Genomic DNA, 16,179 nt, shown 5'->3' with positions numbered 1-16,179 from the left:
GGGCCAAGGAGTAATCTTAATTTTCAGCAGGGGGAAAAAAATGTAACCTACCAAAAGAACCTCAGGTTAAAATAAAATATGCCTATATAAATCTTGAACTACACAACCTCAGTAAATATAGGTGCTGCTACATGGTACCTTTAGATAATATTGCTGTTAACATGGTGGGGCTCAACTTAACAGTCTGGTAAAACCTGTCACATGCATTGTCATTCTGCTAATACCTATCAGTTAATTCAAATAATCGGAAACTTTCCAACAGGGTATGAATGCAATAATATCGTCTCAGTCTACTTGGAATGATGATGAGCAAGCTTATTTGAACAGAAATACAGAACACATCCACAGGCGTCTGTCAAAGAACTTTTCTTTTATAACAGGGAAAGGCAAACTGATGCATCCTATACAGATGATAACTCCCAGTAAGAGATTATGGAAACTGAAATCCAAAGTAACCACAGAGCATTGGCTTGCCTACTGCTGTGTTCTCTATGAACCAGAAGTATGGCTGGGTACAAATTCTAGACTAAACAGGCACTTCATAAGTAATAATATACTAAGAATGTGTTTATAAAATAGAATATACTTTAGACATCCAATTTAGTGGATCTCCCAAATGAACACAAAGTCTATACAGAAATAGATGTTCAGTTTCAGGGAACACAGCCTTCTCTTTAAATGAAAAACAAGTGTTAACTTGCAGATTCAAACAAAACTATCAGGATATCAGCCCAGACATATCGCAGTGCTCTGGTTTTTGCCATACAATTTCTGGTGTAGAAATCTAAGGCCCGTTACAGACGGGCCTTTAAGTACGTAGTTAGTCCGTATTAGGGTTAGGAAGGTGCGGTGCTTCCGCACCCCCTAACCCTAGTATGGACTGAGTCCGTACAAAATGGCAGCGTCCCATCTACATGGGGGCTGCCATGACGACATCACTACCGCGCTGCCTCTATACGGGGCGGCGCGGATGTGACGTCGTCGCTCTACGCGAGGGCACTTAATGCGCCCTTTGCGCGGAACAGGAAGGAGCTCCTTTTCGGAGCTCCTTCCTGGTTTGCTGCGCTGCTTTGCGTCGTTGGGCGCAGCCTTCAGACAGCCGCGCCCAGCAACGCAAGGGAGAAAGGGGCCAAGCGGCCCCTTTCTCCTCCTCCCCGCCGCCACAGGGCGTCCTTGGGCCTTTTGCCGCTTTCCCGCGGCCCGGAAAGCGGCGGATCGGGGCCTCAGCGGCTGCCGTTCTGACCACTGAGGCCCCGATACACCAGGGAAAGGCGTGCCTACAGGCCGCCCCAAAGGGGCGGTCTGTAACGTGCCTAAGTTTCCAAGTAGTGTCTCTGGTGTATATTCACTACATATTTGGAAGTGCACCCTTCACAACATTTCATATTTAATTGAAAAAATATGAAAAAAAATCTATGTGCTCATATTGGTACAATTTTACAAATTCAAGTTACCAGATTTGCTTTTATTTCAATACAGATATATTTCAGCTAACGAAGTAGGTGTGTTCCTAGGCTTTACTTCTTTAACAGAAACTTTGGTAGCAGAGGTAAAAATTACATGGAAAGTCTAGGGACAGGGTTCTATACCACAAAAAAGAATACCATGATTCCTCAAACCTTTTATTCAAAACTAACATAATGCGGATCTGAAATGCAGCAACTAGGTCTGATAAGCTTTGCATAAGTGAACAAAAACATTTTGAATCTTCTAGCATGAAAGCAACTTCCAAATTGCATCCTGGGATTATTATTATTTTTTCTTTCAATGGCCTCTACTCTTCATTTGGTTTCCATTTTGGTGGCAAAAATTATAGATCTGGCATATATATACATCAAAGTAGCCGGTGAGAGAGGCTAATCTAATTCCCCCTTTTCTTTCTATTTTGTCCTTCACACATGCTCAGTAAATGATTCTGGAGGCAGCTGTTGCCTGTTGTATGTAAGCATACACAGCTACAGTAAAATCAGAGTATAATCCCATTCTTTCCCAGGTCAACTTTATTGCATTGTTTACTGCGGACACGCTGCTGCAACTCAGAACTAAAAGTGTCCTGCCTTCCCTCACCATCCTTCCAAAGGCAACGCTGCAAAACAAACGAACAAAAACGAAAACTTCCAGCTAAACAGAAGACAAGAAAAAAGGGAGGGCCCTGTAATGTGCTCCTTTAAAAAGACTGTAAAAAGGAGCTTCTTTGTCAGAGGTTTTGTTAACTGAGGCATGCTTGTATGTCCTTTCCACAGTCGTGAACAGGAACTGGCAATGAGTGAACCCTGTCATGCCTATCACTTCTCCTGCTCCTTTACCAGGAGATTTATTAAAGACATGCTTCCATTCAGGCATTAACATTTTCTCATGTTCAGAGTAGTACGAATAAATTAAAATGAACTAGGTCTGCTACTGAGCTCATTGCAGTGAGAAACACAGTTTATGAACAGGCTCTATATTTGAAGGAATTAAACAATGAGAAACTTCAAAATGCCAGTGCAAACACAAATTTTAAACAACCCCTTACCGCTTTTAATTGAAAATACTTTGCAACACAAGTTAACCTGCTTTAGTCATTTTCTTGCATTTGTACTTAATACACAAGGCAAGAAAGGAAAGAGTATTATTATAAAACCAGGGCGTGGAAAGTGCAGTCACCAAGCCACATGTGGTCTGGATGTTTGAGGAGATTTGTGCACAAGAAGAACCCATTTTTGCAGCCCCTAAACTTCCAACTTTTCAAAAAAATAAAAATAAAAATCTAAGTAACATTTTCCTACTGATTTTGGGGTGATTTTTTTCTTCCAAAAACTGGCCAAAACAAACCAAAAACAGCTGCAAATATAGGGATTTACTTCTCCCACACCCTAAACATATCCAAACAAATGAAAAAGGTCCCCCCCCCCCATGGCAAGTGGAAGTGCATGGAATTTGATAATAATTCCATGGTGCGTGTGTGTGTGAAAATTGGCCTGCTTCCATGGCACTTGCCTACCCCTGTTATAGACAACAGAAGTCTATGCCTTCTATGAATCATTAAAGACAAAACTTAAATTTCTGCCATATATTCAAGTGGTTCAAGTGAACTGCTGACTAGAAGCAGGTGTGATTCAAATATTGATATCATATTAATTGTTGTATCACATGCAATGTTCCCTCAAGTTCTAACCCAAACAATTTTATGGCTTCTCAATATTGTTCCTATGCACACATTGTGAAATACTTTTCATTATGAAAAACTATGTTACTTACATGCTTCATTCCCTCCAGGAGGTTGGTAAAAAGAAAGGCCCAATGATACTATGGCTGCAATTTCTAATATAATTAAAGTAACATCCTGTAGTGCTTCCCATACTAACTGAAGAAAAGTTTTTGGCTTTTTAGGAGGTATAAAGTTCTTCCCAAACACAGTTGCTCTCCTCTCTATATCTGCTGGGTTTCCACTTAAGCCTAAATAACAGAAAGAGAAAATGGTTTCAGAGTAGTTTATTATACATCACCTTCTAATAACAGTAACAAAAGCTTGTCATTGGGTACCTATAAAAACCTTAAGTATGTTACATTAGGTCAATCTCAGAAAGCAATTATGTATCAGATACTCTTTATATCCCACATTTTCCAAATTAGGGACCTATGGAAATGAGGAGGGACTTGTACACTTTTTCTTGTGCTATAACAACAAAAATGGCTATGTGTAGACTAACCAGAATGTTATAATCTAAATACCTTGTTTCCTTGGGCCTTTCCCATGGATTCATGTGCTTCCCATACAGATGCAGGAATTTAACTTCCAAGTAAATGAGGCATTTTTTTTTTTAAAAAAAAGAAGCCCACTCATTCCCTTTGCAATACTAGTATTTACAAAATAATTCCCAACTTCAGAGAAACCTGAGGATATGACAAACTATGTGTAATAGAACAATGGTGAACACAGAACACAGGATTCCCTAATATGGGATTCTTTTCCATAAAACACGTGGCAATGACAGAATTTGATGCTAAAAACCATGAGTTAAGGGGAATACATCTTAGGGAGCTTTCTTCATATTACACACCACACCCTTCCCCCTACTATGCAGTTAAGTGAAGGTCACACTAGCTTGCACTATGTCATCTTATGAATGGTGGTAGTTCATTCTGCTTCTATAATTAATCCACCTTCAACTAATCTGTATCTTGTAGGGAAAGGCTAACACAGCAATTATCAGGACCAGATACAAAGCCAACCAGATTTTATGCTTGCTAATTCATTCTACAATATAACTTGGAATCATGGCCAATTTCCTTCCTTTTATGCCTTGTTTGTCTGTGATTTTCCAACAGTTGAAGCAACCCATCAGACCACCATCTCACCTGCATTTGAGGAGGTTTGTGCACAAGAACAAGCAAGTAATGTGCTTCACCAACAAGGACTGAAAAACTTTTCAGGAATGTAAACAGCTCTTCGGCTGAAACTTCTTGGCAGCTCTTTCATAATTAACATTTGTTATCAAGCAAACAGAAATGTTATTTCTCTATCATGATAATACAAGCCAGACATTTAATCTTTTCTGAAGTCTTCTCAGTATGAAGACTTCAAGGTTCTACCTAACTTTTTGGGGAGAGGGTGAGAACTGGGGGAGGGGAGGAGAAATCTCCTTATTAGTTTAATGAAGGGGTGCACCATGCCTTGTCTCCCCATACTATTAAAATGCTATTTATTCATAGCATTACGTGTTCCCAATCCACTTCAGTGTACACTCAACGAGACCTCCCCGCCACCCAAAAGACAGAACAGCTGGAACTGCTAGCTTTTTGCTCCTGTCCAAAGGAATTAAGTAATCTGTAAATTATCAGTAAGGAAAATACCTTCTACCTTTACATTACCGTTTTGTAACAGCACAAATAATTCTATGGAGAAGAAAGATTTATAAGAGGAAGCATTTCAAGCCAGTGGTTCCCGAAAACAGTTACTAGCCCACAGAGCTTCATAACTGTACGTTTCAAGACAAAAATATTTGTTCTGTCAAATATTAGAAATGTCAAATGTCATCTGAGGCACAATTATTCTGCTTCAAGTTAGGTGGTGGTAGGAGAAAACAAGCCCCACAAATATATTATTCAAACATTCATACTACAATTGTGTAACACCTGCATTTGCTTTTTATTTCAACACATTTTAAATGTGTATGTCCGACCCTGAGTCAACAATACCACCCTGAAATCAAATTCTGTGAAGGCAATATGTAACTTTTAAACAAACAAAATTCCAATTGCCAACTCCATTCAAAATTCTGTATGGCTAAGATTTTAAAGCACATTTTCACCTCATGAATAACATTACAGATTCCACAACATTTGGGGGAGAGGTCAAACTATGAACAAAATGTTGAACTGTAAACAAACTAAAACAAAGTTATCTACCCTGTGCAAGTAGCATGCATCTTAGACAAACAAACCAACGATATTTTACCAAAAAACTAGAAAGATTTACAGAACACTGAAGTCATTGGAAACCTCGTTGGGTATATGAACATTTTTACTGCAAGGTAGCTGTATCTGGCAATATGTAAATACTGGGATTACAAAAATAATTACAGAAATAAATATTATGACTGATGCTAAGCTAGTGGCACCACCCACTATTTGCAAATACTTGGTTTGCAAATACTTTGCCTTGGTTGGACGCTTATTGGTCAGTGCCCAAACCTCAATTGCCAAATGCCAATAACTGTGAACTGAAGTGCAAGGATGAATTCATTATTCTATGAAATACTGAGGAGAAAGGCATTAGTAAGACTCTACAGATAGCAAACAAAAGCAGAAAATAATATTTTCTCTGTCTTAAGTGTCTGTTTGCTTTTTTATTCAGTTACTAACACCCTTCCCACAAACAGAAAAACAACACTTAAGAAGACTACATGTGAACACATCACACTTAGGCTTGATCATCTGCATATAAATCTGTTATACATATGAGGAAGTTAAGCTCTGCACTGTCACACATTTGCTACTTATACATTTAGGTCAACAGATCTCTTTTTGTTTATAAAACTAGAATAGGTACACAACTGAAAGGAACAGATCTGAAGCTTCCATCAGTATTCACTAGCAATCTTTTTCTTACCCAACATTTCTACCTCAAGAAAACAGACACAAACCACTGAAAAGATACATTTTAATTAAAGCTGTCAATCATGTCCTGTCACATTTCTGGATATTTAAGCTAATTTGTTATACAAATATCTGCAAATCAATCAAATCCTGGACTTGAAACAACTTTCTAAACAAAGCTCTAAATTTTTAGACAAATCAGTATCTTGAATAAACAGAAATTATATGTCCTAAATGTTAAATTAACATTTATATATGTTCCTCTGACTCAACTGGTGTACTCTAACTGAACCACCAATTGGATTTAGGACTATGTTTCCACTGTTTTGGGCATTTTTATTTTTGTTTTTAGTGTACAAAACTTGAAAAGGTTATCCAAAATTTCTGGGTAACTTTTAAATTGTTCAAATATTTAAATTGTCATAAATAGGGGACTAAGCTTTAATAAAGACTCTTGATTTTAATTCCAGTACAGCTGTAAAAAACAAAACAAAACAAAAACACCCTTTATCATTAATCAAAATGGCCTAAATCCCAAAGCTAGTCCCAACTAGAACAGAGCCGCTGATTGAATAGAATATACATAAGTATGGGTAGATCTACTCTAATTTGCATTAGCTACTGAATTCAGACCTAATGTTATGTCTGAACATCAGTCTCATGTAAGAGGTCAATAAACTCTTGGAAAAAATAAATTTAAACTTATTGGCTCATCAGCTGAATATAACAAACAAAACTTGCATCAATAATAATAATAATAATAATAATAATGGTACTTTATTTTTACCCTGCCTCTCTGCTCAGAATCGAGGCGGCTTACAATAAGACACACAGATATATCAAACACTGTCAAGAATTATTCAGTAAACCATGAATATATATACACAACAAAACATTATCTGTCTGAGTATACATTCCCTTACTTAAGATATATGAAAAATTATCCTTACCTTCATTAGGAGAAGTTTTCAATCTTGTACAGATTCCATGCACGTCTCCATAGCATTCTTGTATTTTATGTAAAGCATCAGCAGCACGCAATTCCATAAGGTCACGAAGTTCTTCAACTGTGACCCCAAAGTCTCCATGATTAGAATCTTTTACAGTATATTTTACGCCACTATATGCTACCGAGTTGTTAGCCATGTCTCCCATGTTTTACAATGTTCAAAAGAAGGAAGTTGTTTCCAAGTATGAACAATTATTTATTTGAAATATTTCCAAATGGAAAATAAATCCATCAGATATGAAAACCATCAAAAGTGTAGTATAAACCAACCCAAAAGAAGAGAGCCATTGGAAACCTTTTCCAGAAGCGTTATCTTGAATGCAATCCCATAGTTTGTTCCTTTATTCCAGTTCAGTCGAATGGGGAATACAACCTGTGGAAAAAAGGGGGGAAAGTTAGAGCAGCAAGATTCAGCACTTCTCATGTATGGACCATACTATTTTGCTTATTCAGCTAAGCATCACCAACAACATCCCTCTGATTCACAGGGCCGCTTCTCTTTGATGCTCAGTTAAGGATTTTCTTGCTCTTCCCTACTCCTCATTCACTCTCAAAGATTTTTCCATACTTCAGTGCTAAAAGAGAAAGCCTCTGTCCTGGGTCTCAACTAGTATTGTCAATTCTCCTTCCCCTCCTCCTGTTTTCCCCATCTCACTTGATGAGCTGTCCCTGTTGTCTTCTCCCTCTGCTAAGGACAAGTATCACTGGTTGACAGAAGCTTCAAAGTGCCCTCAACCAAACTTAGAAACTCTTTTCATACTTTCAAGAAAAATATGCAAAGGAAGAGGATATGGACTTGAGGAGGAGATCAGAGAAAGCTGTTTTTGTTTAGCTTTCACATAAGCAAATGTCTGAAGAGGGTATCTGAAATTCTGAGACTGAAAAAATGGTATACCTGAGTGTGAGATTTAATCCCTGTGAGTATAACATGAGGTTCAAGATATTAAAAATTTTGAGAGATCAGATATACTTTCAGTGGTACCTGAAATAGCAGAAGAGTGTGTTTGTGTGTGCAGAATGACTGGTGACTGTTTGCTCTCCCTCATGTTTTGTTTTGATTTGTATTTTTTTTAAAAACCTGACCAATATATTCCCAACTGTAGAAGAAGGAAAGAGAAATCAAAAGTACTGTCTTATTTATGCCCTTCTTGTGGGCTTCCCAGAAATGTCAATGAAAATAATGACAACAACAAAGAGTTCCATCTTTTTAAAATTACCTACTATATATTCAGAATGGGAGGGGGGAGAAGAAGAGGGTGAAATAAAATGGAACACATTAATCACTGCCTTTTCTCTTCTGTCTACACAGTAGTAGTTTTAAACTATATAGAACATATTGGTTTATTGTCATTCTGACAGAGAGGCAAGGTAAAAATAAAGATGATGATGATGATGATGATCCTGTCCAAGCTCCTAATGGTAAAGCTATGAATATTTTTATCAGCATTCTAGCTAAAAACAGATCATCAGGATTGTTCATCGTGTGTGTGGGTGTTAGCCTTCAAGTCCTCTTGAATTTCATAGCATTTTTTTAAAGGCAAGGAATGCTCAGGAGTAGTTTTGTCAGCCCCTGCCTCTGAAATATCTACAGCATCTGGTATTCATTGGCTGTCTCTCACCCAAGTACTAATCAGAGCTGATCCTGCTTAGCCTCCAAGATCAGATAGTAACTGGTGCCTTAAAGGTATTTAGGCATACTGGTGCTGTTAGGCTATTTGCTATTAAATCTTATTAAACATGTTCTCAATGTTAGATTTGACTGTATTTGATTTTAAAAAATGGTTACTATTTAGAGAATGCTTTTTAACATGAACTGTTCAAACTTGTGAAACTTCTAAGGTGTAAATGCCTCTGCAGCTGTGAAAAATTTCAGCTTTAGCCTACAAACCCATTTCTGGTTAATGATTGTGGTAAAGTCGAAAACATTTTTTTGTGTGTGGGAAAGGAGGGAGGGAGAGGTGTCATTGGGGGTTGTAAGCTCCAACTGATGATTTAAGAGAAGGTAACTTAAATCAGCAAGGTAAAGAAGGTAGATTTCCTCAACAAAGCTGTGAATCTGACCATAAAACCATGTTAATTTAAAACTAAATAAAATACAATTCATATTGTCATTCTTACAACTAGGCCTTCAATCTTTTTCTCCCAAAGTGTATTTTGCACATCCATGACTGATGGGTAGAAATAAGGACTGACTATAATTACTGATGGGAAACTATATTACAATTTGACCATAAAAATAGAAATCTAATTGAAAAAGCATATTTTAAAAATATATTTTTATTCACCCTGATTGACGTAAAGTTTTTATTCATTACTGCAAACCAATTTTAATAAAGAAGGTAAATTTTACCCAATACAACCAAGGATCATTTTTTTTCATTTATTACAAGTGGCAATGAAAAAGAAAATACAGAAGGTATTCTTTTAGCCTCAGAAATATTAAAAGTATTCTCTATTCATTGTTCTGAAACTTTTCTTCTGATATTCAACATTCTTTCTTACTTTACAACATATATATATATATATATATCCCTTAGTGGAGTCAATGCCTACCTCAATACTACTACTAATACATTTTATTTACAGCCGATCAAGGTGGGTTACAACAATAAACTTTTAAATGTTTCCAGAAGTGGAAGAAATCTTCCTTTTGATATCTGTATTGAAATTCCTCTGGGATCTATTCTCAGTCCGAGTCTCTTTCTACACATTGCCCCCCATGAACCAGATAGCTTTCAGTAATACTTGTTTATCAGCCCTCTCCTATCTTTTAATCCCATGGCTCCAACTGCCTCTGATAGCTCTGCATAGATGTTCTCTCATCTCTGCCATATCGTCCAGTATGCCCAAGATTGTTCATCTTTCCCCTCAAACACTCCTTGTATACACTTTCATTTATTTACCAATAAGCAAACAAGAATATAATAATAAGAAATCACAATTATATAGACATGAAGAAATGTAATACATACAGGTTACAATGCAAATTCTTTAGTATGCTACCACCCACCTTGTTAAACAGGCACATCATGTGGCTTCAACTCTGAGGCCTCCTTCTTTGTTCCTCTCATTTCACACTATGTACAAAATTTTTTTCTGTACAAATGTAAGATGGAAAAAACACCACAAGCTTCTTTATTCCCTCAAGAGGACTCTTGTCTATGCCTTGTTCATCTGTAGCCTACATTGCTACAGTCTTTTCTCACTGTTTCGTCTCTTCATAAATATTTACCATTTTGCTCTCAAAACTGTTCATTGTTATCACTATTTCAATAACATGCCACTCTTCGTTGAATCCCTATACTGTTTTTCTGTCTGCTCCCAAATTCAGCACAGGTTACTTGACCCAACCATCAAAACCCTTGTTGCTGGGCCATCTGTCCCCACTCTTCTACTGATTTATATACCATTTTCATATGTCTAAGTCCATCACCTTTCAGGAGACTCTACACTTTCTCCACTGCTATCCTGTATGAATGGAAGTACTTCCCAGAAAACTTGCCTTATGCCACCTCTCATTGCTTTCTAAATCCCTTATCAAATCCAACCTTTTCTGTGACACAACTCCCTTCTCCCAAAATCTTACTTACACACTAGCCTGTATCGAAGCAGACTTGTTACTTCTGCATTGTATTTTAAGCTATGAACTCCTGAGCAAGAACTTATGCTCTCATACACTAAAGCATCATGCCTCATCAATGCCACCATAAAAATTAGTAATTACAGTATGATTTCCATGAAGTAATACAGCCATAGAAAGCAATGGGGCAAAATGCTCAAGTTTCTAAATGCAACTGTAGCATCTTTTTTTTTTGGGGGGGGGAGGGAGCTTATCAATTGTATTATTTTTGTGTAACAGCACCTTTGAAATTTGCAGATGCACACATACTTTTAAATGCCTACCTACCTCATTGCTTGCCTGGAAATTAACAACTGGGTGCCAAGAATTGATTCTCTGTGCTTTTTTTTTTTTGGGGGGGGGGTATTACAGCACTACATAAATATATAACCTCTTCCTATTACTCGATAGCTGGAGGACCTTACCACACTTACAGCATTTGAGCATGTGTCATATATTCATTCAGTCCATATGGATACCGATTTGGAAATTTGGTTGTTTCTGAGAGAGGTGTAACATCTAATTTTTTAAAAAAATCTTGTACTTCTCTCTCCTTTCTCTCCCACTGCCCCTTATAGAATTTCGCACAATAAACAAAGGCAAAAAGATTCTGAACATCAAGGTTACTGAAAGATTTTAACACCCAATGCTTATCAGCATCACCACCTTTCCTGTATTGAACCCTTTCCTGTATTGCTATGTATTTTATATGTATTACCCTATTATTTCCTAGACTGTATGCCATAGGCAGGTTTACTCTTATCTATGTATTGTTTGTATGTACAGTGCTGTGCAAATCTACAGCGCTATATAAATAATAATAATAATAATAATAATAATAATAATACCACCATCAACATGCACTGTAATTTATTAAGAATCCAGTTTGTATATCCACAATGCTATGTTTGGACCATAATGCTAAGATCAGCACTCTCAATTTAAGGATATCAACAGAGACACTAGGAATGCTTCTCTGAGACTTCTGTGGGTCCTTAGCACACTTACTGAACACACTAATCTCTCACTCAACCCGTTGACTTCCTGATTGTGAACTGAAACCTAAGTTAGAACATGCCTTGACTAGAATGCACACAAGTATATAAACTACAGTAATACCTGATTTACAAGACTAGTTGACCAAAGTTAAAAAAAAATCAAGTTACTTTATATCAGGAAAATTAATAAATATGAACAGCTGTAACAGTCTTAAAATTAACACGAGACACGTTCCTTCTGAATGAAGTACTACTATAAGTCTAGAAATTTTAGTAAAAAAAATTGACCCAAAAACCCAAGTCAACTTATCCACAGGTCAATGTAAGTACTGTACTTTAACTCTTAATTTAAAAAAGAACCATTCCCTGGTGAAAGGCAAGAGTATAATCTGTCCTGGAAGCACTGAACCCCCCATCTACTCTCTCATCCACCCAGCCTTTAGGGCAGTGGTTCCCAACCTGTGGGTCGGGACCACTTTGGGGGTTGAAGGACCCTTTCATGGGGGTCGCCTAAGACCATTGGAAAACACCTATTTAATTACAGTTATGAAGTAGCAAGTAAAATAATTTCATGGTTGGGGGTCACCACAACATAAGGAACTGTATTAAAGGGTCGCGGCATTAGGAAGGTTGGGAACCACTGCTTTAGGGTGAGCAGAAACAGTTATGCCTGCTGGAATTTTGTAAGTTCTTTGGCATTGTTTTCCTTTCGTTTCCAGAACACACCTTTGTTATACACCCCTAGGTTTTACCCTTGACTAATAATAATAGTAAGAAGAAGAAGAAGAAGAAGAAGTTTCATTTATATTGTCCCGCCTCTCCTAACGGATTGAAGCGGGATTACAGTCAAATTATGCAATCAACAATAGTTCTAATAACAATTATTTAAAATCACAATATAAACCATATGCTATCTAAAAACATTTAATACATTATAAAATCTCATTGACAACCTGAGGTAGACATCTGATAAGGAGGTAGTATTTTTCTGAGATCTATAAAAGATCAGGGGGGTATGCTTGCCGGAAGAGGTAAGTTTTCAACGCCTTTTTGAAGGCATCCAGGGTAGAAATAAGTCGGAGCTCTTCCGGAAGATTATTCCAAAGTGTTGGGGCCGTAGCTGAGAATGCTCTTTGGTGAGCAGATGTTAACCTCACCTTGGGAATGCTCAAGTAAGTTCTTCCCAGATGTTCGGAGAGTGCGGGGCGGATTATGTCGGGAGAGGCGTTCCCTCAAGTAACTCAAGCCCAAGCCATGTAGGGCTTTAAAGGTAATAACCAACACTTTGTATTGTGCATGGAAGCTAATTGGCCAATTATCCACGAGTCATATCAAAATCCATAATCTTGGCCCTCAAACCTGCCCTTGACTTATACATGAGATCCACTTATAGTAGAGTATATATGAAATTCCTTAGAAATATTCCTTCATATACAAGCAAGTTTTCAGATATGACAAACTTGAACTAATTATGTCTACATGCCATATGCTAATAAAAATACCAGCCTAATCAGGCCATCTTATAAGTACCTGTATATAAAATAGAGACCAAGATAAAAGGCTTCCAACCTGTTTAGACATACACCACTTGAGGCAGTATTAGATGAATGTGTGTGCGTGTTGTGTGCCTTCAAATTATTTCCAATTTCTGGTGACACTAAGGCAAACCTATCCTGGGGTTTTCTTGGCAAGATTTATTCAGAGGTTTGCCATTGCCTTCCCCCGAGGATGAGAACATGTGACTTGCCCAAGATCACTAACTGGATGACTGCACATGGTAATGAAAGACTAGCATGTCAAAGGAAGAAAGCAAAAGAAAAGAAACAAAAACAGCATTTACATTCCAACACAAAGGACATAAAGATGATTAAATATGAGCATGTTGATACAAAGAGAATACAGATTTAGTGCAGAGTTCAGAAACCCAGTGGAACAGGCATTGATATCACACTTCTCCAGTATCCAGAAAGGCTACCGTATGTTCTTATACTTATGGTGCTGTTTAAGAAAACAATGCATACAAATCTTATAAAAGTAAAGATGTGCAAAATATGGGTTGCAATTTTATGCCTATAGTTCTAGAGATAAATTCTGAAAGTTCCTAATTCCAAATATCTTGCAGAGTTATTGCCATTAAGAATGCCTTTTAATTTCATGATAATCTGGCAATTGGCTAGAATGTACAGAGCCTTCCAGAAGTATTCACCTCCACTCCTTAGATGATTCCACATTTTGTGGTGCTGCAACCTTTAATGGATTAAAGTGATATTCATTGTTCTAGGCGATAACACAGAAAATGCAGAATACTGTACCTCCGGAAGACAATGTATGTGACAATGAAGTATTTGCGTTCATTGTTACATCCACCAATTTATCTCAGCCTTGGGGAATGCCAACTGTTGGCATTGAATGCCAAATTTATCTGCAGTTAAACCATTGTCTGTGAACTGAACCTGATGCTGACTCCATAAACCTTGATCCAGAAATCATGCCCTACATAAGGAGTGGATAACATGTAGATGTGGAGAGGTTCATTGGCCTTCTCTAAACTCACTCAGAGACCATACATCATCCTTGCTGCTATCATCTCACATTTGCTCTTCTTTGCTGCTGCACTGCCAAAATGTGTGTTTCATCTGTTTCTTCAAAGTTAGTAATATAATTTAAACAAAACTGTTGAGTTCGACAGTTTTGATTAACTTAAGTCAGCATATTCAGAAGAATGTGCATATTTAATTAATAATAATTTAAAAGCCACACATAATTGTAACCTTCATATTTTTTTAATTTCACAAATTATGTTCCTCGGCATTCAAACAGGGTGCAAGTTTGATAAGCTTTGTGTGTCCAAATGTGAAATGTAGAAACTTAGCAATACAATGTAGTGGCATTTTGCTGAGCTTCACAAGCAGAGACGTGATAAGCTTTAACACATCCCTCCTGTGTTTGAGCTAAATTTTTAAAAAGCAATTCCACAAGTTAATTTTATAACATATAACATAAGCTTTGGCCACAGCGGTATGGAAGATTTGACCTTCAGCTACATATTATCAGCAGCCAGCTTCCAGAGAAGGCTCCCTGAGTGCTTATCTTAGGAAATCCTTTGCTTATATATAATTAGCTCACAAGCCTTCACAAATCTGTGGAACATCGCACTGCTGTTGTCTGATATATCTACATTTGTTTTGCTTTCTGCTTAGTTTTTCAGAATGAAGTGCTCCAAGTAGACAAGTTTTTAAATCAATTTTAGCAACCTTTACATGCACTGTAATTAAGTCTTAAACCAACCAGTTGAATTTTCAGTTAAATTCAACAAAATTAAACCACAACGAAGGAGAAATGTTTTTTAATTCTAAGCAATGATCAGTTTCTAGTGATGACTCTACTACTAACACCTGTATAAAGCCTATCAAACATTTGTCAGTTTTACAAAACTAATTATACAACAAGCATTCTCCCTTCCCCCACAGACAGAACACATTAAGCAGAAGATATTATCAGTACAGTACTTTAACTCAAGCATATCCTTTATTTAGACTGATGCATGATCCAGAAGCAAGAATAAACCTGGAAATAGCTCTCAATGAGGAAGGCTCTGGATGCTAATAATTTCCTCCTAATATAAATAAATCTCTAAACTACTAAGGTCCACTGAACAGTAAGTTACAGTGCAGCCTTGCCTCCCACGGAGATACGTTCTGCCTCCCGCGTAAGGCAAATACCGCGTAAACTCGAGCCCCACTCAATCGAATGGGGGCTCGTGTTTGTGACGGCACGACCCCTGTACTGCACAGTGGCTTCTGCATAAAGTGGAAGCTGCATATGGCGGACCCGCGTATGGACTGGGCGTGCTGTATTCTCATATACAAAAACATAAAATACATCACATGTCCTGAAAGTACAGCTATAAGTTCACCTTCCTGAGTTTGAAGATGGTTTAAATATGTGAATGAGTAATTCTCTTCTGATGTTTTGGTTGCTGTTATAAAACAAACTCATCCTATGTTCTGAATCACAATAGTCATATCCCATTTTCAAACTCTATGTAGCTGATAGCTTGGCCAAACAGTATATTCTTTGTGAAGATCTTTGAAGTACAGTGCACCTGTGACATACGCGGGCACACTTTATGCGGCTTTCAGCATATGCTGAAAGCCGTGCGGGGAGAAGGGGCGGTGCACCCCATAGGGACGAATGGGGCATGTGCATGTGACGTGCGTGTGCGCCACCGCACCACTGCACCGCCACATGCACAAGCTCCACTCATTTAAATGGGGCTCGAGCATAGGCGGTATTTGCTTTACGCGGGGGAGTCCAGAACGGATCCCCCGCATAAAGAAAGGGCAAACTGTACATGTCCTTCTACATCAAGCAAAGATGGTTTTGAAAAAGCATACAAGGAAAGGGAGGGTGAAGAATACTGTAATGATATTAAAGTTATGTAGTCTGTATGTTGGTCTGAGGTGGAAGGG

The 16,179-nt window shown here is 37.7% G+C and overlaps 1 protein-coding gene across 11 annotated transcripts in view; it reads right to left on the bottom strand.

Moving 5' to 3' along the window:
• Positions 1–16,179, bottom strand: part of ATP2B1 (ATPase plasma membrane Ca2+ transporting 1) — an 82,005-nt gene that overhangs the window by 41,551 nt on the left and 24,275 nt on the right. For 8 of the 11 annotated variants that reach the window (XM_089523981.1, XM_089523984.1, XM_089523992.1 and 5 more), the window contains 2 exons: positions 7,032–7,463; positions 3,241–3,438 (listed from right to left, as the gene is read on the bottom strand). In XM_089523981.1, the coding sequence (XP_089380107.1) occupies positions 3,241–3,438; positions 7,032–7,236 (403 nt within the window). In that variant the 5' untranslated portion in view covers positions 7,237–7,463. The remainder of the gene's footprint in view (positions 1–3,240; positions 3,439–7,031; positions 7,464–16,179) is intronic. The other 3 variants (XM_089523986.1, XM_089523989.1, XM_089523991.1) reach the window with 1 other exon arrangement.

This window comes from Sceloporus occidentalis, unplaced genomic scaffold (genome assembly GCF_023333645.1).
Source record: "Sceloporus occidentalis isolate IW3139 unplaced genomic scaffold, rSceOcc1.0.p SCAF_5, whole genome shotgun sequence".
NCBI classification, from domain to species: domain Eukaryota; kingdom Metazoa; phylum Chordata; class Lepidosauria; order Squamata; family Phrynosomatidae; genus Sceloporus; species Sceloporus occidentalis.
Note: the sequence above shows the minus strand (reverse complement) of the source record. Positions and strands in the feature narration are given on the sequence as shown.